Raw genomic sequence first — 27,985 nt, forward strand, 5'->3', positions numbered from 1 at the left:
GTTGCTTGTAAAGCCGAGAGAAGGGGAGGATGGTCAATGGCGAGTGGACTTCCCTAGATATGATGTCCAAATTCGGGTTGAACATGTTAAACATGTGATGAGATCTGCCTGAAAAGCCACATGGCTTGCAGAAGATTTAACTGAGATAACCGCAAAAGGCAAGAGAAAATATATCTTGATGCTTGATGCTTACCCGCCGCCCCGTACTTTAAGAGCATACCCATGCCCGACTGAAACCAGAGATGACCCTTAAACCAACCTAGCAACGCCAGCAGCTTTTCCGAACCGCTCTAACCTCCCCAGATCCCTCTAACGCCACGAAGAGAGCAAGGACCCCTTCCCCCCGGCCACCTTTTCCACACCTCCACCAGCCTACTTATTCCTCCATGACATCCCCCTCCTGCTTGACCCTGACGCCCACAACATTCCCAAGCTCCTCTCTCGCCTTCCGCCACAACTCCCCCTCCATGTCCCTCTCCACCGTACTGCTGGCCATATTCAGCTGCCCGACATCCAGCCCGCCATACCGGCCCATCCCGTCCGGCTCCAGCCGCGGCGGAGCAGCAGCTCTGGCCTTTGCGTCCCCTCCTCCTCCTCCTCCTCCCTGATGCGGCGGCAGCTGCTGCTGGTGCCCTTGGTGGTGTCCGGAGCCGCCAAACGAGCCGCCGCCGCCGCCGCCGGGCCCAAAATCGCCCTGTTGCGGCTGCTGCTGCTGCTGCTGTTGTTGTTCTGCACTGTTGTTGTTGTTCCGCAGCGTGATGATCCCGGCCTCCTCGAGCGCCAGGATCTGGCGGGTCAGGTGCTTGTCAATGCGGTCGATGGCGTTGAAGAAGGAGGCCTGTGCTGTTCGGAAGGCCGATACTGGGTCGGCTTCTCTTTCGCGTTCTTGTTGTTGTTGGTGTTCTGATTCGAGGATGGGTACGTCGCTGGGCGTGTCGCCATCGGCCTGCGTGCCGTTGCCGTTGGGTTGCAATAACGAGACTGAGCTGCCCGGGGGTGTGGCTAGCGCGCGCATTGCGCTGGAGAGGTGGGTGAGTAGGGAAGCTATGTCCTGTGTGTGGCAGCCGGGATTAGCACTGATGTTGCAATAAGGGGTGTGGATGGTGGTCGGCCAGTACGTTGTCTATCTCGGCTAGCTGCTGGATGCGCTCTGCCGGAGTGAAGGGTTGGTGGATGTCGACTGCTGGCCCGCCGCTGAGTGACGGAGGTTGTGGTGGGTTATTCATCGTGCTGTGTAGGGTGGGAGTATTGCTTCTTGAGTTTCCATTCCAATTGCGCAGATTTTCGTTCGTAGTCCCGTCATAGATCCGATTCAAGAGCTGCTCTTGTCGGGTCGGCTGGATTATGCTGCCCCGCGATCACACGATGGAGGTAAAAGACGGGCCCCCGGCCGCTGTGATTTTCCCTGCTCGTTTTGTTCCATAATCGGCTAGCTAAATTTGTTAGTTACTGCCCAATGTAGTCTAGGTGCACAAGCAGCCCGCGCTGGCCTTTACAATTGGGCATTGAAGATACACAGTACAGATTAGTGATATCAAGGCAGTGCTTCAGAGACTACTGGGGGGCTCGGGCGGGCTCTTTAGAACGCCCGGACCCCATAGTACAAGCACGGCGATTTTCCAATCGTGTCAACGGAGGGAAGACGGAGACATTTGCCCACCACTTACTAAGCAGATGTATGGCATATCAGCGACAGATGGACCGAGTCGGTCTAATCTTCTCCGGCGACCTGGACGATCATTCGTCGTGTTGACGTACTGCGAGTCGTGTTTGATGGAAACTGTGACCATTGCGTGATATCCTGGATAAATATACTTCCAGACAGCAGAGTGCAGCTAGTTCGAAGACTGTGACCATTGCGCGATAACCTGGAACATCTTACAGATAGACAGGGTGGCACTACTCTGTAGTCCCGTTCGGTTCTATATAAAAGACACATGAAACGTCTTGATCTGTAGAATAGAACGCAAGTTAATCATAGCAACGTATCTCAACCATAACTCCTCTGTCTCCCACTCGTTCCAACTGCATAATACATTACACAATGGCCCCGACCATCCTCGTTGTTGGCGCCACGGGCAACACCGGCCGAAGCGTTGTCGAGACGCTGTCAAAGTTCCTGAACGGCAGTGACAACACCACCCTGCCAGACCACCAAGTCGTCGCCCTGACGCGTTCCCTGAACAACCCTGTGGCACAGCACCTCGCCACGCTCCCTGGCGTGCAGGTACTCGAGCACAATTGGGTCGACATTACGGCCGACTGGCTGCGTGGGCACCAAGTCGTGCGAGCCTTTATCGCCTCTCCCGTTCAGCCCAGTCAGTTTGCCGAGGAGTCGGCCTTCCACCTGGCCGCGCTGCGGGCCGGGGTGCAGTACGTGGTGCGCATCTCGACGACCGCCCCCAACGTGCGCCCAGACTTCCCGGCCTTCTACCCGCGCCAGCACTGGGCCCTCGAGGTCATGCTCGGCTCGCCGGAGTTTGCAGGTCTGCAGTGGACCTCCCTGCAGCCCAACGTCTTCACCAACTTTTATCTTGCGACCTCCGTCGAGTGGATCAAGCAGGTTCGCAAAACCGGCAAGCAGGACACGCCGCTGCGGTTGATGGCATCAAAGGACGCACCCGTAGGCGTCATCCACCCTGACGATGTCGGAGAGTTTGCAGCCAAGCTCTTAGTCCAACGGGACACTGCGGCGCACAACAAGGCCAAGTACGTGCTGAACGGGCCCGAGGACGTGACGGGCGAGCAGATCGTCCGAATGGTGGAGCAGTACATCGGTGCGCAGGTCGAAAACGTCGTCTACAAAGACGTGACGATGGTCGATGGCATGGCGGCCGCCGCCGAGGCTGCTGGGCAATCCAAGAGTATCATCTTGTCTATCAAGCACGGACCGGTGGCGGCCTGGGAGGGCAAGTGCACGGCTGCGACGACCAGCAAGGAGGTTCTGGAGCTCGCTCCGCCGACTAGAACCGTTGCGGGTGCATTCAAGGCATTGTTGGAGGATGAGGCGTAGAGTTTAGTACGATTCAGTCACGGGCGTGTATGTACTGTAAAGTCTTGATTCCGTAGGTGAGGATGACCAGCCGCAAGGAGCCGTGGGGGAAACTGGCTGCACCGTCCATTGGATAGGGTGTACTGTGTATACACTGTATCCGTACAATATCGTACATGTAATTGAGGGTCGGGATGACTTAATGTACCCGTGGACGGAGTATACCTGGTACCTACTACGATTTCTTTTGGTCGACCTAATGAACCTCAGGCTGCGTGGGGCCGTGCTCAGGCCCAGGGGTCGCATTGCCCCGCCCCATCTTGGCAGCAGCCAATCAGCACCATAGATACGGCAGTTAACGGAGAACTCCGCCAGCGTTGCACGTCGTGTTGGAGTCTTGGACTGTCCATACCTCTCTACATCATTCACACTCGTCACTTTCCCCATAGGAATCACACTCATTACTTCCCATAAGCTGCGTGACGGATCTCATTGACGGACTCTAACATTAAATCCATTCAACCCAAACGCATAGGTCCAACAACCATCACGCACGAGAATCTCCAAAGGTATATAGAACGGAACCGAGAGTCGCAACGCGCCTCCAAACTCTGTCACCCCATCATCGCGCGCGGACGGGGCGAGATAATCGAACGCCTTCGCCCGGCGGTTGCTGCATTCATCGGCCAGATTGAATTCGCATATATCTGGTACCGAGAATGTCGAATCCGGCAGCTCAGAATGTCGTGCCGAGCTCAACTGGAGGGCCATATGGTGGGCAACCTCAATCAGCAGGCGGTTCTGGTGGCAGCAGCGCGCCGGTGGCGACGAGCGGCGGAAATAATCCGCCATCCGCCCAAAATCTAAATCAGATTGTGAGTGATCGGTAGCTCCTATTATCTATTTCAGCTTTGACCTTTGTGGTGTCGGGCACTTGCATTTTTATTCCCTTACCTCTCCTGTTGCAACCTTGACCCAAAACACTGCAAGTGCAGTGCATCTACACACTTTCGCTGTTTCCTTGGAAAGTCGAGCAAAACGTCATGGCAACCACCACCTTCAGTGGAAGGCATCAGGGCCCTCATCAATCTTCCAACCAAATCGTAAGTTCTGCTTTTCGTTCTAGTAGGTCTACCGTTCATGTCCGAGCTGCATCCCGCTTGGAGGTGTGCTTGGAACTTCAACGGAGTCGACTGTTCGTTTCGCTCAATAGCAAGTGGCCTCCCATCAACGCTGCGCTTCTCTTCTATTCATTGGCATCATTGCAGCTTTCTCTTTTCCCAGATTACGAGATGGATCCCTTCTCAAACCGTCGCGAATCTCTTGTCGAGCATACCAAATCTCCTGTCAAGCATACCAAGTCGCGCCGCCTTTTATGGCTGTCCCTCGTCGGGCGGGAACCCGACTTGGTTACCGACCTTGGCTTACCAATAAATGATGAGCAGGTCACGGATTATCTCAAGAAGAAGGGCTTCACCAAGACTGAAGCCGTCTTCCGCCAAGAGACGGCCTACCTAGGTCCAGATGGGAGACCTGCTCGGCGGGACGACGACCCTGGTCCGAGAAGGTACCTGAAGGCCTTCCTCTTGCTGAAGACTTGGATTGAGAACAACCTGGATATCTACAAGGTGAGCCCTTTACTTACTCACATAACGCGCGCCTTCAACTTACTGACCCGGAACTATCCAGTTTGAGCTACGAAAGCTTCTGTGGCCCGTATTTATCTACTCATACCTGGAGCTAGTGAGCCAGGGCTACACCGACGATGCCAGAGACCTCCTGGATACTCTGAGGCCAAATTTCGAGGCAGTTCACCAGGATACCCTGGCGCTCTTGAGTACCGTGACATTACCTCAGCACGTCAACGAGAATCCAACCACCCGTCGCTACCGTGAAAACAGGTACCGGATCCCCTTGAACCAATCTCTCTCCGGGAATCTCTTTCACTTCCTCGAGCGAGAGGCAGACGAGGGTGGTTCAACGGTCACCTACATTCTCCAGACCAACTGCATTGTCGAGACGAGCACCCGCGGTCCGATCGAGCCATACAGTTTCGAAGCGATTTACCGCCGCGCGCTCAATCTTGACCTGGAGGATATTGACGTCCAGGAGGGCATTCCTGGCGTCTTCACGGGCGTGTCTAACCGGGATGTTCTCGACACGAGCGCCAAGCTGAAGCTCGGCCCCTTGCCGATGGAACCTGAGCTGAGAGACGACGTCCGGGCAGAGCTCGAGGACGAAGACCAGCGGCACCCGCCGGCGGACGGTCGGCCTACTCTCGTCGAGGAGTTCGACAAGCGGATCAAGCGAGAGGAAAGCGCCGACGCGCCTTCACGAGCGGATTTACCGCTTCCGCCGTCGCGCGCACGAGACGTGGTTATGGAGATGCAGAAGGTGCGCGAGAACCGTGACAGGTTCCAGATCGAGGGACGCACCGGAGGCATTGGGATCCCCGTATCGGCCTGCATGTTTACTTTCCACAACACTCTAGGAAGGTGAGTTGTGTTCTTCGCAGTAATGCTTGCGGCGGTGCCCTGTTCTAACCGACTTGTCCAGTGTTTCGTGTATGGAATTCTCTAACGACCACCAACTCGTGGCCGTGGGCACGATGGATTCGTACATTCGCGTGTGGTCGCTGGACGGCAAGCCGCTGAAGACGAGCCTGGAGAACGAGAAGGATCTCAAGGTCAATAATCGGAAGCTCATTGGGCACTCCGGCCCTGTTTACGGAATCTCGTTCTCGGATTCCATCGCCAATCTGAACCGTAACATCTACGGTGACACCGACGAAAAGAAGCCCGATACTAGTACAAAGTTGCTGCTGTCATGTTCGGCAGATGGCCAGGTCCGGCTCTGGTCTCTCGATGTGTGGGCGTGTCTGTGCATCTACAAGGCACACGACGGCCCCATCTTCCGCGTCCTATGGGGCCCCCACGGCCACTACTTCGCCACAGCCGGATGGGATAAGACTATCCGGGTGTTCTCACAGGACCACGCCTCGGCGCAGCGTCTCATGGTCGGCCATGATACCAGCATCTCAGCGCTGGCCTGGCACCCCAATGGCACATATGTGTTCTCAGCATCGGACGAAATGGACAAGTCGATCCGCATGTGGTCAATAATCACGGGCAACTGCGTCCGCATTTTCACCGGCCATGCTCACTACATCAGTGCCCTGCAGTGTGCCCACAATGGCAGGATACTTGCTAGTGCCGATGCCGGAGGGAACATTTTCCTCTGGGATATCGACAAGGGCACGCGTATCAAACGCTGCCGCGGCCATGGCAAAGGCGGCATTCCGTCGCTTAGCTTCAGTGCCGAGTCGAACGTGCTTGTGTCTGGCGGTCTGGACGGTACGGTCCGCATCTGGGATATCGAGTTACCGGCCGACCCCAACAAGACCAACCCCCTGGCAGGCGGGACAGGGCAGCCGGGACCGCAGGCGGACGGGACAGCCGGCGACACTATTGCCGTGGGAGGGTCCTCGGATGGACGCAGCATCACTGTGGGCGGTCAGGCGGCGCAGGCACCGGGAACCAGCGCATCCGGGGGCGGCGTCGGCGTCGGGACTGGCGTTGGCGGCAGTGGTAAGAAGAAGGCGAAGGAGGTCCAGGTAACACCGGATCAGATCAGCGCCTTTGCGACTAAGAAGACACCTGTTATGAAGGTGCAGTTCACGCGGATGAATCTAGTTGTGGCGGGTGGATGCTACGATCCCGAGCGCTAGGAGCGCACGGGAATGCTATAGCCTGCTTGTATCTTAGCGGATTTCGCGGTATTTGCTCACTTCTGGGACGAGGGAGGGTTCTTTCGGGACTGGAGTTTCGGTCGGGTAGTACACAGGTGAAGGTGCAACGGGACTAGATATCCATCCTGCATATTGTCGATTTGCGTGGTCATTAGCATAAGGCAGAGAAAGTACATTCTCTGACAGAACCTGAGGTGACCTACTCGTATACCTGTCTGGTATCATCAGTGCCTACCTTCCATAGTACGTGATCTGATGAAGAAGGGGAGGACGAACTGAGGGGCCGTAGCTTGCAGCTCAAGATGACCCCACATTGCGCAGCTGCCAAGAAGGGCTTGGTATCGTACGTAACAGGCACGACGACGATGCAGCTTCCCTGCATCGACACTGCATTTCGAATTATCGCAACACACATCACCTCCTTGTATTCGGCGCGAGGTCATCCCGCGTCGCACTTGAGATCCTCTCTCCAATTGAGCAGTGAAGCCGCCATCATCGCCTTGAAACCCCTTTGAACCATTCACAATGGAGGATCCCTGGGCCGACTCGGCCGGCACCTCGGAGCCACTCGGCGCTTCCTCGCAACAGAGCGCTACCGACAGCACGCCAGCCGCTTCCGCTAGCGGTCCAGAACCATCTACAACGACCACCACGACGGCGTCGTCCGCCCGCTCCTCGCGCATCACCCCGCGCCGCCTCGTCGCCCAGCCCACTCGCCTCCAAGCAGTCGAAGACGACCCCCTCGGGCCCCTCGGCGCATCCTCCACCCCTCCCTCCGGCACCAACGATGCCGCGGCCACGACACCGGCAGCAGAGAAAGCCGGCGGCCCGCCCGTACCGCCCCTCAAAGAATCACAGCTGCCCCTGCGCACGACCATGCCGGCGCCCCCGTCAGCCGGCAAACACCGCGCCGGCCCGCCCGATCCGCACCGGATTGACGACGATGAGGATGATGACCGGCTGTTTGGCGTGTCGTCAGGTTCGGGGCCGGGCGGCGGCGGTCCCAGACAGCCGCCACCCGTGCAGGCGGCGCTGCCGAGTCCCGTGCGGAGTGCCACGCAACCTAGTGTCAGTCTCGAGCAGGCTGCGCGACCAAGCTTCCATATCACCGTGGGCGATCCGCATAAGGTTGGGGATCTGACGAGTAGTCACATCGTCTACTCCGTTCGGACTAAGGTATGTGTGTGTGTGTGTGTGTGTGTGTGTGTGTGTGTGTGTGTGTGTGTGCGCTACGAGAGTGTGTGCAGATGAGTGAGTGCTGACTGGGGGGTGATGGGTGATAAAAAGACAACGTCCAAAGCGTACAAGCAGCCCGAGTTCGAGGTCAAGCGGCGGTACCGCGACTTCCTTTGGCTGTATAACACCCTCCATGCGAACAACCCCGGCGTAGTGGTCCCGCCGCCGCCCGAGAAGCAGGCCGTGGGCCGATTTGAGAGCAACTTTGTCGAGTCCCGGCGGGCGGCGCTCGAGAAGATGCTCAACAAGATCGCGGCGCACCCCACGCTGCAGCTCGATGCGGATTTGAAGCTGTTCTTGGAGAGCGAGGCCTTCAATGTGGATGTCAAACACAAAGAGAGGAAGGAGCCGAGCTTGGGGGAGAGCAAGAGCGTACTGGGGTCGTTGGGGTTCAGCGTGGGCGGGGGGAATAAGTTCGTCGAGCAGGATGATGTGAGTTGGCTTTCTTTCTCTCTTTTTTGTTAAAAGGTATGGCTGCTGACAGCTCGCTAGTGGTTCCATGACCGCAGGGTCTATCTCGACGCTCTTGAAAACCAGCTCAAGGCGCTGCTCAAGGCCATGGACAGCATGGTAGCCCAGCGTAAGGCCATGGCCGAAGCAGCGGGCGACTTCTCGGCCTCGCTCCATGCCCTGTCGACAGTTGAGCTATCACCCACGCTCTCCGGGCCGCTGGACGCGCTCTCCGAGCTGCAGCTCACGATCCGCGACGTGTACGACAGGCAGGCGCAGCAGGACGTGCTCACTTTCGGCATCATCATCGAGGAGTACATCCGGCTGATCGGCAGCGTCAAGCAGGCCTTTACCCAGCGCCAGAAGGCCTTCCACAGCTGGCACAGCGCCGAGTCGGAGCTGGTCAAGCGCAAGGCTGCGCAGGACAAGCTGCTGCGCCAGGGCAAGAGCCAGCAGGACCGCCTCAACCAGGTCAACGCCGAGGTGGCAGATTCCGAGCGCAAGGTGCACCAGGCCCGCCTGCTGTTCGAGGACATGGGCCGGCTGATGCGGTCCGAGCTGGACCGCTTCGAGCGGGAGAAGGTGGAGGATTTCAAGTCCGGGGTCGAGACGTTCCTGGAGAGCGCAGTCGAGGCGCAGAAGGAGGTGAGCTTGTTCCTTGCACTAGTGCGCGATGATTTGTGTTTGTTGACATATGTCCAGTTGATCGAGAAATGGGAGACCTTCCTCATGCAGCTCGACGCAGAGGACGACGAGACTGTCTTCTACCGGCCGCCCGTCGTCCAAGCCAACAAACCGGCCGGTGACACAGCAGTCGACCGGGCCCGGGCAAGGATCCACGAAGACTCAGACTAGGCATTGCGCTAGGGCTGCTGAGGTACCATTGGATGGGGGATATAATATCCGGTAGATGCCTGAACGGCGTGTTGCCATTGTATTATACATAGCCGTATCCGCATGCTGCTGCGGTAGCCTTCTTCTGGTTCACCCAATCCGTCTCTATACAGACAGGTATGCCGGCAACTGGCAGGACTGGCGGGCCCATCGAAAATACAAGATCGGTTTTCTATGTTACACGTTTCCCAACATCCCCTCTATCCCCGTGTGCTTCTCTATTTCTTCTTGCCGCTCTTATCCTTCTTCGCCTGGTCCTTGGCGCTCAACCCGCCCTTGACGTTCTTGTCCTCCGTTGCGTACGCGCTGATGAGGTCCACAAGAGAATCAAACTGGTCTTCCGCCGGCGCCGGTGCCGCCTCCGCCTCTGCCGGTGGCTTTGCCGCTTTTGGCTTGGCTTCCTGCGCCGTCTTCTCCTCTTGCCCAGCAGCCTTCTGATCCGCAGGCGCCCCCGGTGCCGCGGCGGGTGGAGCAGCAGCAGCAGTAGGAGCAGCAGCAGGAGCACCAGTCTCGTCTGGCTTCACAACGTCCAAGTCCCACGCGTTACCGTACCGCTCGCGGAAGGCGGCCAGCTTGCCGGCCTCGTCCACCTCGACGTTCCGGAGCGACTTCTCCGACGGCTGCCACAGGATGTGGTTGCGCGAGTCCTTGGCCGACTTGTACAGTGCCAGCGGCGACGTCGTTCGCACCGTGAAGGTCGACCCGTCCGAGAGCTGCACCAGCTGCGTGAAGGTGTAGGGCCGCCGGGGCCGCGGCACAAAGGTCGCGTGCCGCACTTGGTTGCCGACTTGGCTAAACCGTGGTCTTGTGCATTGTGATGGTGGTGAGGCGAGGATTGTGTCGGAGGAGGAGGAGGTCGTCGTCGTCGTCGTGGAGGAAAGGTAGCTTCCTGTTCCTGCCAGGGAGGGTCGGCGGAGGATGGTGGCGGGGAGTTTCCCCATGGCTGGTCTTGCTGCAGCCTTTGGCTTGTCCTTTTGTATGCGATGCGCCTCTCCCGGATCGTGGGAGACCGGAGGTCGGAGCGGGAGCCGGCGCTGGAAATGGGAAAGGGCGCAATTGACTGTTTACCGCCCCTGGGTCGTGCTATAAGCGTGGTGCCGTCTCCGGGCTCAGGGTTTCGTCTCGTCGGTTACACATGTGTTCGAGCGCCCAATTGAGGTTGAAATTTTGATACGGCGGACGAAATCACCATGCACGCAGAGCGTACCGCTCAGTGTCAGGGTTGTTATCTTATCGGTGGCTGAATGGCTAAAAGGCCAGTCTGAACAGCAGTCTGCAGGCAATTTGCACGGAATTTTGGCCGCCAAAGGCAACCCTCCACTCGTGTTTGACAGAAAGCGGTCGCCTCTCCATTTGTTGGGGGGGTTCAATTGGAAGCCACCGACATTCATGGAGCTGTGATGAGCAGCCGCCGCGTTCTGGTGGGCTCCGCCGACGAGTTCGCCCTCGTATCTCGCCAAAGACCCCGGCGCAACTATGCCCCCCGCTCAGACCTCGCCGTGATGCGACTCCGGACTTCTGTAGCGCAGTTTGCTTTGCCGTCCGGGAGGATATGTTACCCAAAATGTATGTCTAGGACCTAATTGACTCGTAATTCTGATTCCAACAGATCGCCCTCGACCCCGAGCAGCCTCTTCCCTCCCCATCCGGCCCTTGCACACCACCCGCCAGACCTCACGAACCTCCCTCTCCGATGATGAGCGCGAATCCGACCGCCGCCGACCACGGACCTTCGCCATCAGCCCTCCTCAGCCCCCTTCAATCCATCCGCCGCGCTCCTCCAAAACACAAGGCACCACCTCATCAACAACCCCCACCCCGTCGCTACCCGAGCAATTCCGCTCCGTGATGCGCCTCCTGACCCATCCGGCGGTAGTCTGCACCTCCACCTCACCCGCTGCCCCCCCGGCTCGCCGTCCATCCCGCGGGCAATGACCATGTCCAGCCTGACCTCGCTCGCTCTGTCTCCAACGCCGGTGGTGACCTTCAACATCGCCGTGCCGAGCCGGACGTTTGACGCCATTGCGGCGAGCCGACGCTTCAATATCCACGTGCTGGCTGACAATGCGGCAGGCGCGAGTGTGGCAGATTGGTTGGCCGGGGGTAACACCGGGGGCAGGGAGGTTCTTGAGCGGTTGAGTGCGGACGGAGGGGTGGAGGTTGAGCCTGGCGAGCAGGAGGGTGACGCGCCGGTGTTGAAGGGGGATGGGGTGCTGTATGTGCTGAGGTGTCGGTTGCTGGAGGATGCTAATGCGCCGACTGGGGGGTTCGTGAGGGTGAGAGATCATGTCATTGTTCTTGGGGAGGTGTTGGAGATCGTGGAGAGGTCCGGGTCACAGAGGGAGGTGAAGGATCGGTTTGGCTTGCTGTATGCGGATAGACGGTACAGGCAGCTTGGGAAATGTATAACACCTGTAGAGAAAGAAGAGGAGGGAAGGTTATTAGATGACGAGTGAAAGGGTTGTGTTCGGATCCGGGATCATGTACATGTACTCTAGTTTGGATTCACATGGCGACGGCGTTGGCGGGGCATGGCATGGCACAGATCACACACATACTCATACGGGGACGCAAACATGGCAGGGGACTGCCTGAACAGGTGTCTCGATTCTCAATCCTCCATTTGAGGATCTCGCGTTATGGCCTCTTCAGAGACTTCACGTCGAAAATGAAAGAAAAATGCCGCGCCGAGAATTCATCATGATGCTTCTTCTTGCTTAGTTCTTGATGGTGACAAGCTCCGTCTCGAAGATGAGAGTGGCATTGGGCGGGATGACGCCACCAGCACCACGGTTACCATAGCCAAGCTCCGGGGAGATGGTGAGCTTGCGCTTCTCGCCAACCTTCATGCCCAGGAGACCCTCGTCCCAGCCCTTGATGACCTGACCCGCACCGACGGTGAAGTTCAGCGGCTCACCGCGGTCGTAGCTGGCATCGAACTTGCTCCCGTCCTCGAGCGTGCCCTTGTAGTGCACGTCGATGCTGTCACCTGTGCAGAGGCAAGCAGCGTCAGCGATTTGGTGCAACTTGGAAGCTAGGAGCGGGGTGCGGGACTGCTTCAGAGGTGGAGGGGTAGCAGCAAGGTGGCAGGGCGGGGTAGCAATTCATTCAGCTGCGAAACTTACCGCGCTTGGTCTCACGGTCACCAGTGCCCTCGGCAAGGACCTCAACCTGGAGACCGGCAATTTCGGGGATAGTCATCTTGATTTGACGGGGAAATAGTGATGAGTTGGGCTTCTGGCAATCGATTGTGTTCTGAAGCGGGCGTGGAGAGTTGTGAGAGAGAAGAAGGGAAAGGATCTGAGGAGGGGACCTGAGGATCGGTCGGATACTTAAGGTGGGGTAATTCTGGGTAACTGACGCAATCGGAAATCGGCAGCGATCAACAGCCTTCCTTTCCAGGTACGGTATGCACGTGTAGCCCTCAACGGTTTTCGTTCCATCCTACAGCTCGCATGAAACTTGTTCCTTTTCCGTCGTGCAGCCCCAATAGTCCGAAGCGGGCAGTCGGGCACGGTTCAGAAGCACGACTCGGAAGGATCCCGCCGACCAGCATAGGGTTAGGGTCTGGCATGACACTTCACGAACCGAGGACTACAAATGGAGGTTGTTGAACGGTAAAATATGCCCTGCTGGATGAGTCGAAGGGACAGTTTGGGGAGTCGTGACAGACATTCTGGTGTCCAGCGTGGCATCTATTTATGTACGAGAGTCACTTCCAGTGGCCAGGTAATGTCATGCCCATCGTTGCCGTCGCTCGAGAACGTCTCGCTACTCGCTAACCGGCTTCAACTGCTCATATCTCCATAACTAGCGGTCTGCATCTCGACTCTCGACTCTCGAGCCTCAGGTAACGAGTCGCCAACTTTCCATGTTAACCTTGAGATGAGGGTTTGCAGGGAGGTATGCTCTGCTCCACTCTCTCATCGATAGCTGAGTGCCTAAGGATTCAGATCCAGAGTTGCTGTAATGTATCGTACATACAAACTCAGAGTCAGACCCACGGAGGGGGCATCATCGCATCGTAGTTGCACAGGTCACTGCCCGGATGTGATGAATCATGAGCCTCGGAGTAAAGACGGGTGTGCGATATCCAAACGCGGTTGCCTTGGAGAAGACCCGCCACCCTATGTGCAATAACATGTACATTGCAGGCGCTTGACCGCCTGCCGCTCAAGGCAGGAAGGAGGGGCAGGTAGCGCGGCGCGGGGGACCCAGCCTCGTTTTCAGCCTCGCAAGCGGGGTAGTGGTCTCGACTTTTCTGGAGCTTTCCTCACTTGCCTCGTCAGACCAGGTATTATTTGAGCTGGGACTATGGGATGTTGTACAATGTGATTTCCGGTTGCTTTCAGCTCCTGATATATCTCCAGTTTGTTCCTGCAATTGTTGGGAGTTCTATGAATCTTCTGGTAGAGTCCCTTTCGCTCCCCGTTTCCAATTGCAGCCTCAGTGTGGGGCCCTGCAGAGGGGAGCTCAGGAAGGTAACCAATCAGAGCGTCCTATCTGTGCTTGTGGAGCTCTATAGAAGCGAATCAGAAGAACGCCGCAGAATTTGGACGATAGAATCTCATAGAATCGTTGAGCATCGCCCAGGGCAGCCCGCACATACATTTTAGCTGCCACAGCTCCTCCTGCCCTTCTTCTCTTCAACCTTCTTCCTCCGCGTTCTCCAAATCGAATCTCCTCTTCACATTCACCCTTCCCAACACCTCGAGGTCTCCGGAGGCGCAGATCGCTGACCATCGTGCAAATAATCAGCCTTTTGGTAAGTGCTCGCACCTTCCTCGATCCGCCGCTTCAGCTTTCCCTCAGCCTCGTCGGGTGCCTCCGACTATTCACCGCACTCTTCCAACATGCCACACTATTCGCATTCTATCCTATCAAAACTTCAAGATGTGTTTGTTTCTCGCCACTTTCTGTTTGTACACGTGCACGCTCTTGTTGGTATCTGCTTGGGCAACCGACTTTCATCACCCCACACTAGCCTTGCACAAAACGCCCCGCCAACAAGTACGCCAACTTCCTAGTAAGGCAATAGCTGACCTTCAATTGTCAGGTACCAGAACAGACTTTCCAGAACTCTCAACATGGCTGAGACGTTCGAGTTCCAGGCTGAGATCTCTCAGCTTCTCTCCCTCATTATCAACACAGTCTACTCGAATAAGGAGATTTTCCTGCGTGAGATTGTCTCGAACGCTTCCGATGCGCTCGACAAAATCCGCTACGAGGCTTTGTCCGATCCCAGCAAACTGGATTCGGGCAAGGACCTTCGCATCGACATTATCCCGGACAAGGATAACAAGACTCTGACCATCCGGGACACCGGTATCGGCATGACCAAGGCCGTATGTTCTAGTCCGATATTTCTGAATCACTGCAACAGCTGCTAACATTTCACTCCGTAGGATCTCGTCAACAACCTCGGCACCATCGCCCGCTCCGGCACCAAGCAGTTCATGGAGGCCCTCACCGCGGGTGCTGATATTTCCATGATCGGCCAGTTCGGCGTCGGGTTCTACTCGGCGTACCTCGTCGCCGACAGGGTTACTGTCGTCTCCAAGAACAACGATGATGAGCAGTACATCTGGGAGTCGAGTGCCGGTGGCACCTTCAGCATCACCCCCGACACTGAGGGCGAGCAGCTCGGCCGTGGTACCAAGATCATCCTCCATCTCAAGGATGAGCAGACCGACTACCTCAATGAGAGCCGTATCAAGGAGGTTATCAAGAAGCACTCCGAGTTCATCTCGTATCCCATCTACCTCCACGTCAAGAAGGAGACCGAGAAGGAGGTCCCTGATGAGGACGCTGAGGAGGTGAAGGAAGGCGAGGAGGGCGAGGACAAGAAGCCCAAGATCGAGGAGGTTGATGAAGAGGAAGAGAACAAGGAGAAGAAGCCTAAGACCAAGAAGGTCAAGGAGACCAAGGTCGAGGAGGAAGAGCTCAACAAGCAGAAGCCCATCTGGACCCGCAACCCTCAAGACATCACTCAGGAGGAGTACGCTTCCTTCTACAAGTCGCTGTCCAACGACTGGGAGGATCATCTTGCCGTCAAGCACTTCTCCGTCGAGGGTCAGCTTGAGTTCCGGGCTATCCTCTTTGTGCCCAAGCGCGCTCCTTTCGATCTCTTCGAGACGAAGAAGACGAAGAACAACATCAAGCTCTACGTCCGCCGCGTCTTCATCACGGATGATGCCACCGACCTCATCCCCGAATGGCTTAGCTTCATCAAGGGCGTCGTGGATTCTGAGGATCTCCCGCTCAACCTGTCCCGTGAGACCCTTCAGCAGAACAAGATCATGAAGGTGATCAAGAAGAACATTGTCAAGAAGTCTCTCGAGCTCTTCAACGAGATTGCGGAGGACAAGGAGCAGTTCGACAAGTTCTACACCGCTTTCTCCAAGAACATCAAGCTCGGTATCCACGAGGACTCGCAAAACCGCGCCACCCTTGCCAAGCTCCTGCGGTTCAACTCCACCAAGTCTGGCGATGAGCAGACTTCGCTCACTGACTACGTCACCCGGATGCCGGAGCATCAGAAGAACATGTACTACATCACTGGCGAGTCTCTCAAGGCCGTCTCGAAGTCGCCGTTCCTTGACTCCCTTAAGGAGAAGGGCTTCGAGGTTCTATTCCTTGTCGACCCCATCGATGAGTATGCCATGACTCAGTTGAAGGAGTTCGAGGGCAAGAAGCTCGTCGACATCACCAAGGACTTCGAGCTTGAGGAGACCGAGGACGAGAAGAAGCAGCGTGAGGCTGAAGAGAAGGAGTACGAGGGTCTCGCCAAGTCGCTCAAGAACGTCCTTGGCGACAAGGTTGAGAAGGTCGTCGTTTCACACAAGCTGGTTGGCTCCCCTTGCGCCATCCGCACCGGCCAGTTTGGCTGGTCTGCCAACATGGAGCGTATCATGAAGGCCCAGGCCCTCCGCGACACCTCGATGAGTAGCTACATGTCCAGCAAGAAGACCTTCGAGATTTCTCCCAAGAGCCCAATCATCAAGGAGCTCAAGAAGAAGGTTGAGGCAGATGGTGAGAACGACAAGACCGTGAAGTCGATCGTCCAGCTCCTCTTCGAGACTTCGCTGCTGGTCTCCGGCTTCACCATCGAGGAGCCTGCTGGTTTCGCTGAGCGCATTCACAAGCTTGTGTCGCTCGGCCTGAACCTGGATGAGGAGCCCGAGGCTGCCGAGGAGGCTCCGGCTGCTGATGCTAGTGTCCCTGCCGCCGAGACCGGCGACAGCGCCATGGAGGAGGTTGATTAAATCATGAACTGGCTGGGAAACGGAAAATCGGGTTTGGGAATCGGAGTTAGGACGGTTTTCGTTTTATGATACTGGAGTTGCCCATTTATCCCAGTTGGCTGCCTCGCCTAATTCCCCGATAACCTCGTTGCTCTCTGTATTTTAGTCTAGGACACTGGGGTGATCATGATCTTCGACGTAGACATCCATGGTTAGACGGAATTGAGGTGTTGACTTGCCTGCCATTTTGCCGCTGGCTTCCCGTACCGGAAAGTGTACCAAGTAACGAATGCGGCGCCTTAAGCTCAATACATCCCGCGTGGGAGTTAAGCTGCTCTAAACTTGAATGACAGGACGGCTGGGTCTCGAACTACCTGTAGCTTTCACCTCTTATAGTCATTCTGCGTCGAACCCCCATCTTATTATCACCTTTGCTTATTGTCAGGAATTCGAGCAGATGAACCCTAAGCACAAGATCACCTGTGAAGACGTTGAACAAACCTTAGTTCTAAGAAACCTCGATTCGAACCCCCTAGTGGGCCGAGGGATCTTAGACTACGGCAGGTACAATATGTACCTATGCGATAATTAGGTATACGGCCACAGTAACTACCCTATTGGATCTACATTGATGCTGTCCTGTTGCCGGGCTTTACAAGTGAAAGGGAAACACAAGCCTGCCCTCTACGAAGTAGCTGTCACTCACAACCTACCCTGAGGGCCTCAGCATGGGCTTGAGACTCTGAGAGAGTTTGCTGCATTCACTCGCCTGATGGCCCGTCACAAACATTGTTACCAACTCAAAAAACAAACCGAGACTGGCTTTGGCCGAAGGGCAATGCAACTCGCCTGGCAGAGGATACATAAGAGACAGCAGTAGTAAGTGCAGACGGGTTCACTCCGGTTCCCTTTTCACAGAATACAATCGATCTAACCTCTCTGCCATCCAAAGGACCCTTTAGGATGAGAAAGCACATAGCCGTATCCTACCAACCAAGCAATTGATCTATTGACCCCTGAACTCCTTCCTAGAAAACTCCGACCAGTTTTCTCTTCCCTCTTGGCCATTCATCTTCTCTTCTAGTATCATCATCATCGACAACGGAAAAGGTGACAAAGACTAAAGTATGCTACACGAGAAACTAGGTCTTAGGTAAAAATGACGCGGATGGTTGCGGACCAGTCTGTCTTAGTGGTGGTAAAACATGTCCCCACCAAGGAAGAGAAAGAATAGGTAACTGATGGGGACATTTTCTCTCCGGTCCAGCCTTGCCCGCCCAAATTATGGCCGCAGCAGAAGAAAAACCTCCCTGGCCGATCTGATCAAGGTAAACCACCGTTACCCTCCGTCTAAAACCCCCGTGAATCCCATTAACCCCAGGCAGCTCCCAGTTGTCATTACTCCATTGCAACGCACCAAAACCCTCTTTCTGGTCTCCCAACTGAGAGGTCATCAATAGGAAGCTCATAGGACTTCCTCGCCCTCTTCCTCCTCCCTGAATTTGATCCCCCCTTCCACGCGTATCCCGCCACTAACCCACTCGGTCTCGGCGACCTTGGCCAGAGGCCAACGACTCCTCGCGCGCTTCAACAGCCCCTCAACAACCTCCATCGCCCCCGTCAACCCCTTGGCCTCAAACTTGCCCACATCCGCCTCGTGATCGCCCTCTCCTTCTTCCCCTTCGCTCACGCCATACTCAAACCACCGCCACTCCACCCGCGCGATGCGATGGCTCGTTCGGCTGCGCATGCGCATCTGCATGGCATGGTCCAGACCGGCGGGTCCGCAGGGTGGCGGGTCGAACGGGAGCCGGGCTTCGAGCAGCGCGTAGAGCAGAACGCCCAGCGACCAGGCGTCGGTGGCGCGGCCGTCGTAGGGTTGACCCATGATGACTTCGGGGGCGGCATAGTCGTCTGAGCCGCAGCGGGTCTCGAGCTTCTCGTCGTCGGCAATGCGGCGGGACAGACCCAGGTCGGTGAGAGTGATGACGGAAAAGGGATAGGTTGTCCAGTTGGTTGTTGTTTTTGATGTGAGTTCGGATGCGGGAAGGTTGACTAAGACGTCTGAAACCGTGTTAGGTGCCGATGAGTAGAGCGGCCGAGGGGTAGGGAGTGACTTACTCTCGAGTTTGATGTCTCGGTGGACGATCTTTTGGTCGTGCAGATAGGTGATCGCGCCAACTAGTTCGGCAAATATGCGACGTATGAGGCCGGGTGTAAGGGCGTCGCGATGCCGGGTGGCGACATCGAACAGATCTCCGCCAGGGTAGTAGCTGAGCACAAGGATGGCCCGGGTCGGTTCGATGCTCCAGGCTTTGAGGTGCACCAGCGAGGGATGCCGTATGCTCTTCATGATCTCGAGCTCACGCTTAAGGCTCATCTCGATGCGGTCCTCGGATGCACCTCCTCGAGGACCGTGCTCACAGATCTTGACGGCAACCAACGACCGGCGTTCGTATGGCTCCGGAGTATGCAGGCGACCGCGCGGGCTGCGTTCCTCACCGTCTGAGTATGAGAAAGATGTGTGGCTCGTCGCCAGATAGACTTGGCTGAAGGTGCCCTGGCCGAGCACCCTCACGGCCCGCCAACGCCGACGCGTTTTGTCGTAGCGACCATAGGCCTCGAAGTATTCGGCTCGCGACTGTTTGCTGCGGGTACTGGACCCAGAGCTCATGGTCAAGCTTAAATCAGTCGTACTTAGTGACGACTCGCTTGGGGGTGGGGTTGGCGGCTTCTCGATCGGCGTCAAGCCCCTCGCTTCGGAGAGGTGGGGCTCCCGGCGCATATGCCCCTCGGCCGCGTTCTGCATGTCGGTCTTGACACGGGTGCCGGACACGGTTAACATCCTCTTAGGTACCGATATCGGGTCCGGGATGTACTCGCTGGTGCTTCGATTCCTCGTGTGGCGTATTTGCGGCTCGGCAAGTCTGGCATCTGGGTGTCTTCTCATGTCGTTGGCGGCAGACGGCCATGATGATATTCCCGCGTACGGCTTCTTCGTGCTTGTTGGGTGCGTCGTAGAACCGCCCGGCTCGGTCTGGGCTGATGCACCGTTGGAGACTGCTGTCTCCCCGGACGTTCGCCTACCCATCTGTTTCCACGGACCCGGCGAGTCGCTTGCTAACAAGGGAGAAGGAAGAGGAGTGACGTCGCCCATGGCGGAGATAATGGGACTCGGGACAGTGGAGCTGGCAGCCGAGCCGGAGCCGAAGACGCCGTGGATGCTGCCGGTCTTGAGGCTTGGGGTCCTCGAGATCGGCAACAGGGACTGAACAGAAGACTTGTGTTGCAGAGAAAGCGCCGGGCGCCTTACTGGTTTGTGGGGTGTGGAATAGCCGTATGCTGGTGGCGAAATCTGCGGTAAAACTGGATGCACGTCTTCCGGTGGGTGCTGAGCGCGTTCGTCGTCGTAGGTGAGAGAAACGGGTGACTGTGTGAAGCTGGTTGAATCCTCGGCCGGGTCGCGGATCACTGCAGACGGCGAATCAAGGCGGGGTCCGAGAGCCGGCACGGGTGGCGACGGAGCAGTGGTATAGGAACGGAACTGGAAAGGGCTCGCGGATGTCGTGGAACCTGAAGCGTGAGGCAGGTCAGAGCTGAGGTGGATGGCCGAGTTTTCGAGAACATTGCGCTTGTTCACGGCCTCGGTTGCGGCTATCGCAGCCGCTGCGTCCAAGAAAGGCGCATTGTGACCACTTGGTTCGTCGCCTCGGTCGGGGGATAGCGATGGGAATAAAGATTGAGGTTGAAAGGGGGTTGAGGACATGGTCGCTGCGCTTGAAGGCGACGTCAAGGCAGCGCGGAAAGGTGAGTGGATGTGTAAGACGTCGCCGGGACGGCGCAATGCTGGGAGGTTATTTCCAGCAGAGCAGCCCAGGCCAGTTATGTGCAGCGCACTAGGGTGTGCTTCAGCGCCCTGTTAACTCTGATGCTAGTGGGTCGGCCTGCTGATCTGCAGTGGGCGGGAAGTGGGGCAAACCAGGTCTCTCAGCGGGAAGGCGCGCTTGCTCTCAAATTGTTCCTCCTCCAACAAATGAGGGATGTGCATGGGAGAGACTGAGCTTGAACAGTAGGATTGTTATTGATATCGACATACCTCGAGTCAGATTGCTTGTTCATCAATCGAATCCCCCATGTATGGTGTGATAAAGGAGAGCAATCTCTCCTTGGACATATGCTCCATTGGATTGGATTATAGCGACACTAGACTTTCGGACCTTTCCATTACCACCTAGCCTAGACCAAAATTGGTGATTATTCAAGCATGCGCGCGTTGCGGGCGGACGCAACGTTGACTCGACTGCGGAGGTCACGCCGCAAAATTCCCCACGGTTTCGTCCTGTGCAAGTGCCAAGCAGGTTGGGGAACATCAACCCACGCATCAACACCTCTATATAAGCTGCCTCGAACAATGAACATCGACGGAAACCCTCGAGCACGGGGTCCAATGTCTCGCTGTACCTTGAGCCGACGACTTGGCAACGCCATGTCCTCGTTTTCGCTGCGGTCAAAGGATGGCAGTGCCAAGACGAACAGGGAACAATGGGACGTTCGATGCGTGGGTCTTTGGCATGTCTCCCACTCCAAGCTCGTTTGTCCGTCGTGGGCATGAGAAGGCATGTTGGTGAATGGAGAAGTTATTAGTACATACGGACCGTACTGGATTCCTTTCGCTCAAAGAAACCGCATCTCCCGCATCTCGAACCCCTTGCTAGGGAATGGAAGGGAGGTTGGGTTCCTTTACTCTCTGGCTTGCGGCTTATCAGTTCTAGTCGACGGGCAATTCTGCACTTGTGGCTGCGATAGTTCAATCGCTGCAATCAGATTTCTTATCAATGCCCGTGGAAATCTGATGTCAACAAATAAGCATGCCGCGACAGTATGCACATGTGGTGTAATCGTGATACACTCGATTGATCGTGCCTGGAACTGTGTACTCCGTACAGAGCGCCCGACTGGAGTACGTAGCAAAACAGGATGGTGATCGGTGATCAATTGAGAAACAGCCCCTCGTTGGACCGTGCAACACCACGATGGCTAATCCTCGACAACAATTGGTCACGTATACCCGTCAACCATCTCTGGGCCGTCTTACAACGTCGTTGCAGGTCAGCAATTCATGCGGCACAAACGGGTGTGATGCGGATGCCTGCACTGCCTCTACATAAGGTAGTTATAGCTTCGCCCGCAAAAGAAGGGACTTGACCCAAGGTCCCGTCAGGCGCCAGAGGACGCAACGGCTTCCACGCCTTTGCAGGCTCAGCACACACTACCTAATAAGAGACGGCGGTCTGCGCGGCCGGAAGGGTTATTATGCATTCTTTCAATTTACAGTTTAACTAGAGGTCATCCTCTACAAATCCTTTGCAATGGCTAGCCGATATTTCCAGTTTCCACTCGGTCGCTTCAGGAACAGCTGGAGGTTGCGTTTGGCTATAATAAATAACTTGAACCCAATATGGAATTGGAACCGAGACGGTCATGTGCCCCGCTGATGATGTTGATCTGCAAGCACTTTAACTTTCTTCCCTGGTGTCCTTATGTAAAAGGCATGGAAGTCACGTGGCAGTGACGTAACGTTGGTAACTTACCCAATTCGGAAGCTGACACCTGCCGGGGTTGTTGGTCGGATACGGTAGCATGGAAATGGAACACTTTAAAGGGAACGCGCATGAACTTGTCAAGATGACCTGGGAGAGAAACCCACGATATTAGTACCTAGCGTTTGAGGGCATGTTCTTCCATTTTACACGTCGAACTGCGGCCAATTGATACCTGCCGCGTCCGACCAGGCCGATCCATGCCGAGTTCCCCTGTTTTCATTTCGCGGTTCGATACGAAGCACACATTTGCGCCTACGGGGTTCGGGAGCTCCGTAAAACACTAGAAAGCCAGAGTTCGTCACCAGACTCACGGCCGTGAAGTGCTCTTTCAGGGCCATAAGGAAAATACGTTGGATTCCGGTGGTTGTGCCGACTGCGCTCGGCGGCTCGGCGGCATCATGGCGTCCACCTCGGCCGATGTCTCGGATGGCGTTGTGCGACCCCGGCCCCGGAAGCCCATCCATTCGCAACTGTCGCAAACCTTCAGCGTGTCCGACACGAACGGCGGGCTTGAAACTCCCAGCAATGGCCACGCCACGGGTATGACGAGGTAAGCAAGAGGTGGAGAGTCACCAGGCGCCGATGTGACCATGTCTCACTCACTGTTCCTCTGTTCACACTCACAGTGGCCGCTCAACCCCGGTTCCCCTCGACGCACCACCATCGGTGAAGTCGCTCTCCACAGCGCGCAAGCAGGTTCGCGCAGAGCAGCGCCGCCGCCTCTTCCCAACCATCGAGTTCGCGAGCCGCGTATCCCACTTCGACCCCAACAGCGACTACCGCGACTTCCATGGCTTTTTCAACCTCTTCTGGATCGGCCTGGCCATCATGGCCATAACCACCATGCTGCGCAACATCAAGGACACCGGGTACCCCCTGCGTGTCGAGATTTGGACCTTGTTTACCGTCAAGCTGTGGCACCTGGCCATTGCCGACTTCCTGATGGTCGCGAGCACCGCCGTCTCTGTTCCCTTGCACAAACTCTTTCGCGCTGCGCCGGCCGATGGTGCCTTGACATGGGCAAAGGGCGGGATGGCCATCATGAGCGTGTATCAGGTCCTGTGGCTGGCTCTGTGGATCGCCGTGCCTTTCCTCCTGGACTGGACCTGGACCTCCCAGGTCTTCCTCCTGCTCCATACCATGGTGCTGCTGATGAAGATGCACTCGTATCTCTTCTATAACGGGCATCTGAGCGAGACGGAGAAGCGGCTGCGGGCGCTGGACAACCCTTCGACCGCCTCGCGCGCCCCGGCCTTCATCTACCCTACCCCGGACAACCCGATGGGCACGATGGCCAGTCCAACGCGACCCGAAGCAAAGGGTAAGGGTGCCGCGGAGGACGGCGCCCCGGGTGATGCGGACGAGGTTGCGCAGTTGCGCGAGGACCTGGCACGCGAATTGACCAGCCCGCTTGGCAACACCACATATCCGGCGAACCTGACGTGGTCGAACTATCTCGACTATCTGTGCTGCCCAACCCTGTGCTACGAGATTGAGTACCCGCGTAACGACAAGATCGACTGGCAGAATCTGTTCTCCAAGATTGCTGCCGTATTTGGCTGCATCTTCCTGCTCACCGTCATCTCGGAGGAGTTCATCCTGCCGACTCTGGTCGACGCCTCCCAGAGGCTCGACCCGGCGCTGCGGCCACCCGGCTCACCGCTGACCGCGCTCGAGAAGCTCCTCGTCCTGGCCGAGACGATCTCCTGGCTCCTCTTCCCCTTCATGCTGACCTTCCTCCTCGTCTTCCTCGTTATATTCGAGTACGTGCTCGGTGCTTTCGCCGAGATCACGCGCTTCGCAGACCGGCACTTCTACAGCGATTGGTGGAACAGCACCGACTGGATGGAGTTCTCGCGCGAGTGGAACATCCCCGTCTACAGCTTCCTCCGCCGCCACGTCTACAGCGCCAGCCGCCCCCACATCGGCAAGGCCAACGCCACCGTCATCACCTTCCTGATCAGCGCCGTCGGCCACGAGATCGTCATGGCCTGCATCACTAAGAAGCTGCGCGGTTACGGCTTCATTTGTCAGATGCTGCAGCTGCCTATCGTCATGCTGCAGCGGACAAGATGGGTCCGCGGCAGGAAGACGCTCAACAACGTGTGCTTCTGGTGCAGTATGATTCTGGGGCTGAGCTTGGTAGGTAGTATTGCGCGTCTCTTCGCCTAGGTACCTACCTAGGTACTCAGTGAAAGGCGACTCCGCTAACTAATGTGTTTTTTTTTGCCTGCAGATCTGCTCGCTCTACGTCTTAGTATGAGGCAGCGAATCCTTATTTTAATGTAGGGCGACCAACTCATGGCCAAGCGTGGGCACGTGGTCCGCTCCGCCCCGGTCCCAAAGGAGAGCATCTGCACTTGTTGGCCACTTTGGCCGGCAGATCCGAGCGCGGCAAGGCGGATGTGTGACCCCGAGATTCAAGGGCCGTGTGCAGTCGGCCCAATTTCACATCAATGCCGGGAGGCAGCCCATGGGCGGTATCTGACAGGACATGACAGGACATAGCACTACTAGCGATAACAAGCATTGCTTTCACCGAGAATACAGCGACGCGATACCCATTAGATTCGGCATTGCATACTGCAGCGGATGAAATACCTCAGCAGGGACTACCTAGACTTGTATGGATATTGTATAGAGATGTATAGAGAAGGCAGATAGATATATGTATAGCACTTCGATCAGTATTGCTACACACGCATGCATCGAGTAGAATCCAGTCCGCGATAAAGGCAAAGGCACATCTGTTGAGCTGAACTAGAGGAATCGTCAGGGATTCGGTGCACTCTGGAGGCGGAAACTATCCGGAAGAGACAGCGACCGACTTTGACAATCATACCTTTTCCATACCGCTCTTGGAGAGTTTCACTAGTCTTCCGTACATAACCAAAACAGTTATTGCTAAGATTCTTTTTCATTTTGCACTCATATGTAGAATGGGGCGCGGCAACAGCTCCCCGTCGTAGCTAGATAAGTACATCCAGAAATGGAGGTTGAAAGGGAACCAAGACCCAACCACGAAACAAGATCCGAGAAGATGTTCATCCGGTCATTCCAAGTCCCTCCCATTTCCATGCCCCAGTCCCGCGAGAACTGGGAGTATCTCATCTGAAAGATGAGCAGGCAGTTGCAGAGAAGTGATCTCCGTTGCCTGAGCCCCTGCGCCCTTGGGGATTCACTCCAATTTCCCCATCATATCCATCCTCCCAATCCTCCCAATTCCTTCCCATCATCTGAACCCGTCCAATGCTGACCCCGCCCGCTTGAAATGCCATGACTACCCAATCAACCCCCCATGCCCGTCATCTCATCATACGACTGGTTCGTTGCTGTATTCATAACGTGGCTCTTTCGTTCTTTCGTTTGATTTGTGGATGTCGAGTAAAGGAAATGAAGCCAAATTGAGACCCAGTACTCCAGAAGGCCTCCGCGAGCCGTATCGTCCATACCCCCAGGCGCCAGTAACATGAGGAGAGGAAATAGCCCATGAAATCATCATCGTAAACCCATCCCCGCACTTACCCATCGATTGCTCATTAGGCATTATAAGAAAATGAAAGGAACACCAGAATACATGGAGCCCGAGCGTCTTGTCGCACCGCCCTCTCACGTAGACTCGGTGGTCGCGCAGGGATCTAGCCCAGTCCCAGCCTTTTCAGGCAGGGGTACGAGCCGCCGAATAGTACGACGGTTGGGCGTACTCCGAGTACTTGACATCATCCGGGCCGTAGACCGGCGCCTCCTTGACTTTGAAGGGGGCGCCTGCATACGTCGAACTCGGCGAGCGCGCCAGCACCTCCGCTGCTGCATATCGCCTGGTTGACGACGGCGAATCGCCGTACACGTAAGGCGATTCCAGCTTGGATGACGAGTAGTGGGAGTCAATCTTCGACGTCTTGGCGCCCTCGACCTTGTACCGAGACGCGGCTTGCACCGAAGGCGATCGGGTTCGGCGGCTCCGGCGGTGGCGGCGTTCTCGGCCGTCATCAGAATCGTAATCGTCCAAGTAGTCAGTCGCGAGGTGCCGCTCGTCGATTCCGCCCGCGGCCCAGGTAGCACCTCGTTGGAGTGGCGCTGGAATGGGCCGAGCGTACGACTCATGCGGAGTTGTTTGGGATCGGCTGACACGCGGTGGCGATTCCGGGGCCGGAGGGGGCGTGCTGTAGGACTTGGTCAGGTTAGGGATGGGCCGGGCCCTCGCCGTGGCATCCAGATTGTAGCTCAGTTTCTCCCGCGACCTGGCGGGATCGTTGGAGGAACGACGCCCCGCTGCGCGGGCAGCTGCGTGTCGAATGCTGTCTTCTTCCAAGTCGACAGCGGGCGGGGGTGAGGGCACAGGAGGCGTGAGGTAGGAATCCGGGGGAGTCTGGGAAATCCAAAAGGCCGTCTTTTCAGGTACCGAGCTTCCGGCGCTGGACATGTAGAGTTTGGCCCGCTCGAATTCTTCCATGTGTTTCAGTTTCTGATCGCTGCTCAGATGGGGAGATTTGGCTCGGCGCGAATTCGACTTGTCCCGGTCCCGTTCCCTCTCCCTATCGCGATCGCGGTCTCGCTCTCGCTCTCGCTCCCGTTCGCGTGCTTCGTCGTGCTTCCTGCTCGATGACCGCTTCTTTTCTGATCGGGAGGTGACGAACTTCTCGTCTTCGAATAGGAGATCCTCCACATAGGCAGCCTCGTAGGGTTCTACGTAGGGCTTGTGGCGACGGGCCTTGTCCTCGACGTCTCTCCTTCGTTCCTTCTCTCTCTCCTTCTCAATCCGCTTCTTTTCAGCCTTGCGGGCTTCACGCTCTTTCTCCGCCCTCTCACGCTCCCTATCCCTTTCTCTCTCCCTTTCTCGGTCTCTCTCCCTCTCGCGTTCCCGGTCTCGCTCCTTCTCTCGCTGCCTGAGCAGCTCCTCATCCTCTCTCCTGCGCCTCCGCTCTTCGCGATCACGCTCCCGTCTCTCCTCGTCACGCTTCGAGGGCTTTTCGTAACCCGCCGACTTCCGCGCCGCTTTGTCACTTTCCTCATACAGCGGATAGGAGCGGGTACTGGGCATCTCCTCGTGAGAGCGGGTATGTGTCGTTGTGTAGTGTGTGTACACCTTCCCGCCTGACGGAGAACTCTTGTATCTCGACGTCGGTTCGGCAGTCCGAATGTCATAGGTGGCGTATCTCGTCGATGAGCGCGGGACTGAGGTGTTGGGCGAGTTCTTCGCGTCCTGATGGACCTTGGCGGCAGCGCGCTGCAGCTCTGCGAGTTGCAGCTTCTGCTCGTACTTCGCCTTCTCAGCATCGTTGTTGAGCAATTCGTACGCCTGCTGCACCTTCTGGAACTCCTCCTGCTTCAGCGCCTTCTGCGTGGGGTCCTGCACCTTGTCCGGGTGGCACTTGAGCACAAGCTTCTTGTACGCAGACCGAATCTCAGACTTGTCTGCATGCCTCTCGACACCGAGAGCTTTCCAGGGATCCGGTGGAAGGGTAGAGGTCATGATGGGTGTCTGTTGATTTGCGTCGTGCGACGTCTCCGTCAAGGACCAGTGACCGTGGTTAGTGCAAAGAGCCGAAAGGGGAAAGCCGAGAGGAGCAATCGAAGACTCGACGTCCTAGTGTAGTGCGCGAAGGCAGCAGGAGTAATCAGTGGTCACTCCTGAAGGCTGCTAATTCATCGGAGGCGATGATGGCTCGGTTCCGCCAAGAAGGAGCGTGGGCGGTGGGGTTAGGAAGGAGGCGTGTGCGGCAACGAGGAATGTAGGGAACGGTGGCTGCTGGGAAGGCGGTTCGGCGTCCAGCGGCACACAAAGAATGTACAAGAATGCCTCAAGTTTGAGTTGCTG

At 56.6% G+C, this 27,985-nt stretch overlaps 11 protein-coding genes across 11 annotated transcripts; 6 read left to right on the forward strand and 5 right to left on the reverse strand.

Moving 5' to 3' along the window:
• Positions 1–376: 376 nt before the first annotated feature.
• On the reverse strand, positions 377–1,226 carry B0T15DRAFT_490849 (mediator complex, subunit Med11; the record flags this gene model as incomplete). Its single annotated transcript, XM_062866727.1, has 2 exons — positions 377–1,051; positions 1,119–1,226. 2 exons carry the CDS (start codon positions 1,224–1,226, stop codon positions 377–379), a joined length of 783 nt encoding a protein of 260 aa, XP_062724039.1.
• A 336-nt stretch (positions 1,227–1,562) lies between these two features.
• B0T15DRAFT_523980 (uncharacterized protein) lies at positions 1,563–3,356 on the forward strand. The gene has a single exon (XM_062868732.1). The coding sequence runs from the start codon at positions 2,045–2,047 to the stop codon at positions 3,011–3,013; it is 969 nt and encodes a 322-aa protein (XP_062724040.1). The 5' UTR covers positions 1,563–2,044; the 3' UTR covers positions 3,014–3,356.
• Positions 3,357–3,382: 26 nt separating this feature from the next.
• Positions 3,383–6,982, forward strand: B0T15DRAFT_523982 (TAF5-like protein). The gene is made up of 4 exons (XM_062868733.1): positions 3,383–3,867; positions 4,438–4,620; positions 4,682–5,487; positions 5,549–6,982. Exons 1-4 carry the CDS (start codon positions 3,712–3,714, stop codon positions 6,717–6,719), a joined length of 2,316 nt encoding a protein of 771 aa, XP_062724041.1. The 5' UTR covers positions 3,383–3,711; the 3' UTR covers positions 6,720–6,982.
• A 128-nt stretch (positions 6,983–7,110) lies between these two features.
• Positions 7,111–9,410, forward strand: B0T15DRAFT_103317 (Vps5 C terminal like-domain-containing protein). Its single transcript, XM_062861394.1, has 4 exons — positions 7,111–7,916; positions 8,028–8,408; positions 8,469–9,071; positions 9,129–9,410. The coding sequence occupies exons 1-4, from the start codon at positions 7,266–7,268 to the stop codon at positions 9,279–9,281; spliced, it is 1,788 nt and encodes a 595-aa protein (XP_062724042.1). The 5' UTR covers positions 7,111–7,265; the 3' UTR covers positions 9,282–9,410.
• On the reverse strand, positions 9,349–10,485 carry B0T15DRAFT_103315 (uncharacterized protein). Its single transcript, XM_062861393.1, has one exon. It carries the CDS (start codon positions 10,259–10,261, stop codon positions 9,539–9,541), a length of 723 nt encoding a protein of 240 aa, XP_062724043.1. The 5' UTR covers positions 10,262–10,485; the 3' UTR covers positions 9,349–9,538.
• Positions 10,486–10,526: 41 nt separating this feature from the next.
• Positions 10,527–11,908, forward strand: B0T15DRAFT_523986 (flavin reductase like domain-containing protein). The gene is made up of 3 exons (XM_062868734.1): positions 10,527–10,886; positions 10,951–11,140; positions 11,197–11,908. The coding sequence occupies exons 1-3, from the start codon at positions 10,721–10,723 to the stop codon at positions 11,774–11,776; spliced, it is 936 nt and encodes a 311-aa protein (XP_062724044.1). The 5' UTR covers positions 10,527–10,720; the 3' UTR covers positions 11,777–11,908.
• On the reverse strand, positions 11,909–12,799 carry B0T15DRAFT_523988 (uncharacterized protein). Its single transcript, XM_062868735.1, has 2 exons — positions 12,446–12,799; positions 11,909–12,309 (listed from the first exon to the last, which is right to left on the reverse strand). The coding sequence occupies exons 1-2, from the start codon at positions 12,519–12,521 to the stop codon at positions 12,038–12,040; spliced, it is 348 nt and encodes a 115-aa protein (XP_062724045.1). The 5' UTR covers positions 12,522–12,799; the 3' UTR covers positions 11,909–12,037.
• A 1,608-nt stretch (positions 12,800–14,407) lies between these two features.
• B0T15DRAFT_391497 (Hsp90 protein-domain-containing protein) lies at positions 14,408–16,585 on the forward strand (the record flags this gene model as incomplete). The annotated part of the gene is made up of 2 exons (XM_062864593.1): positions 14,408–14,665; positions 14,726–16,585. The coding sequence occupies 2 exons, from the start codon at positions 14,408–14,410 to the stop codon at positions 16,583–16,585; spliced, it is 2,118 nt and encodes a 705-aa protein (XP_062724046.1).
• Positions 16,586–17,785: 1,200 nt separating this feature from the next.
• On the reverse strand, positions 17,786–20,506 carry B0T15DRAFT_103490 (kinase-like domain-containing protein). Its single transcript, XM_062861395.1, has 2 exons — positions 18,686–20,506; positions 17,786–18,628 (listed from the first exon to the last, which is right to left on the reverse strand). The coding sequence occupies exons 1-2, from the start codon at positions 20,328–20,330 to the stop codon at positions 18,030–18,032; spliced, it is 2,244 nt and encodes a 747-aa protein (XP_062724047.1). The 5' UTR covers positions 20,331–20,506; the 3' UTR covers positions 17,786–18,029.
• Positions 20,507–22,197: 1,691 nt separating this feature from the next.
• On the forward strand, positions 22,198–24,403 carry B0T15DRAFT_565519 (MBOAT, membrane-bound O-acyltransferase family-domain-containing protein). Its single transcript, XM_062870670.1, has 2 exons — positions 22,198–22,717; positions 22,794–24,403. Exons 1-2 carry the CDS (start codon positions 22,566–22,568, stop codon positions 24,337–24,339), a joined length of 1,698 nt encoding a protein of 565 aa, XP_062724048.1. The 5' UTR covers positions 22,198–22,565; the 3' UTR covers positions 24,340–24,403.
• A 1,148-nt stretch (positions 24,404–25,551) lies between these two features.
• B0T15DRAFT_103549 (uncharacterized protein) lies at positions 25,552–27,948 on the reverse strand. The gene has a single exon (XM_062861396.1). It carries the CDS (start codon positions 27,638–27,640, stop codon positions 25,826–25,828), a length of 1,815 nt encoding a protein of 604 aa, XP_062724049.1. The 5' UTR covers positions 27,641–27,948; the 3' UTR covers positions 25,552–25,825.
• Positions 27,949–27,985: the final 37 nt, after the last annotated feature.

Source organism: Chaetomium strumarium (assembly GCF_033439665.1).
Source record: "Chaetomium strumarium strain CBS 333.67 chromosome Unknown B0T15scaffold_2, whole genome shotgun sequence".
Classification (NCBI taxonomy): domain Eukaryota; kingdom Fungi; phylum Ascomycota; class Sordariomycetes; order Sordariales; family Chaetomiaceae; genus Chaetomium; species Chaetomium strumarium.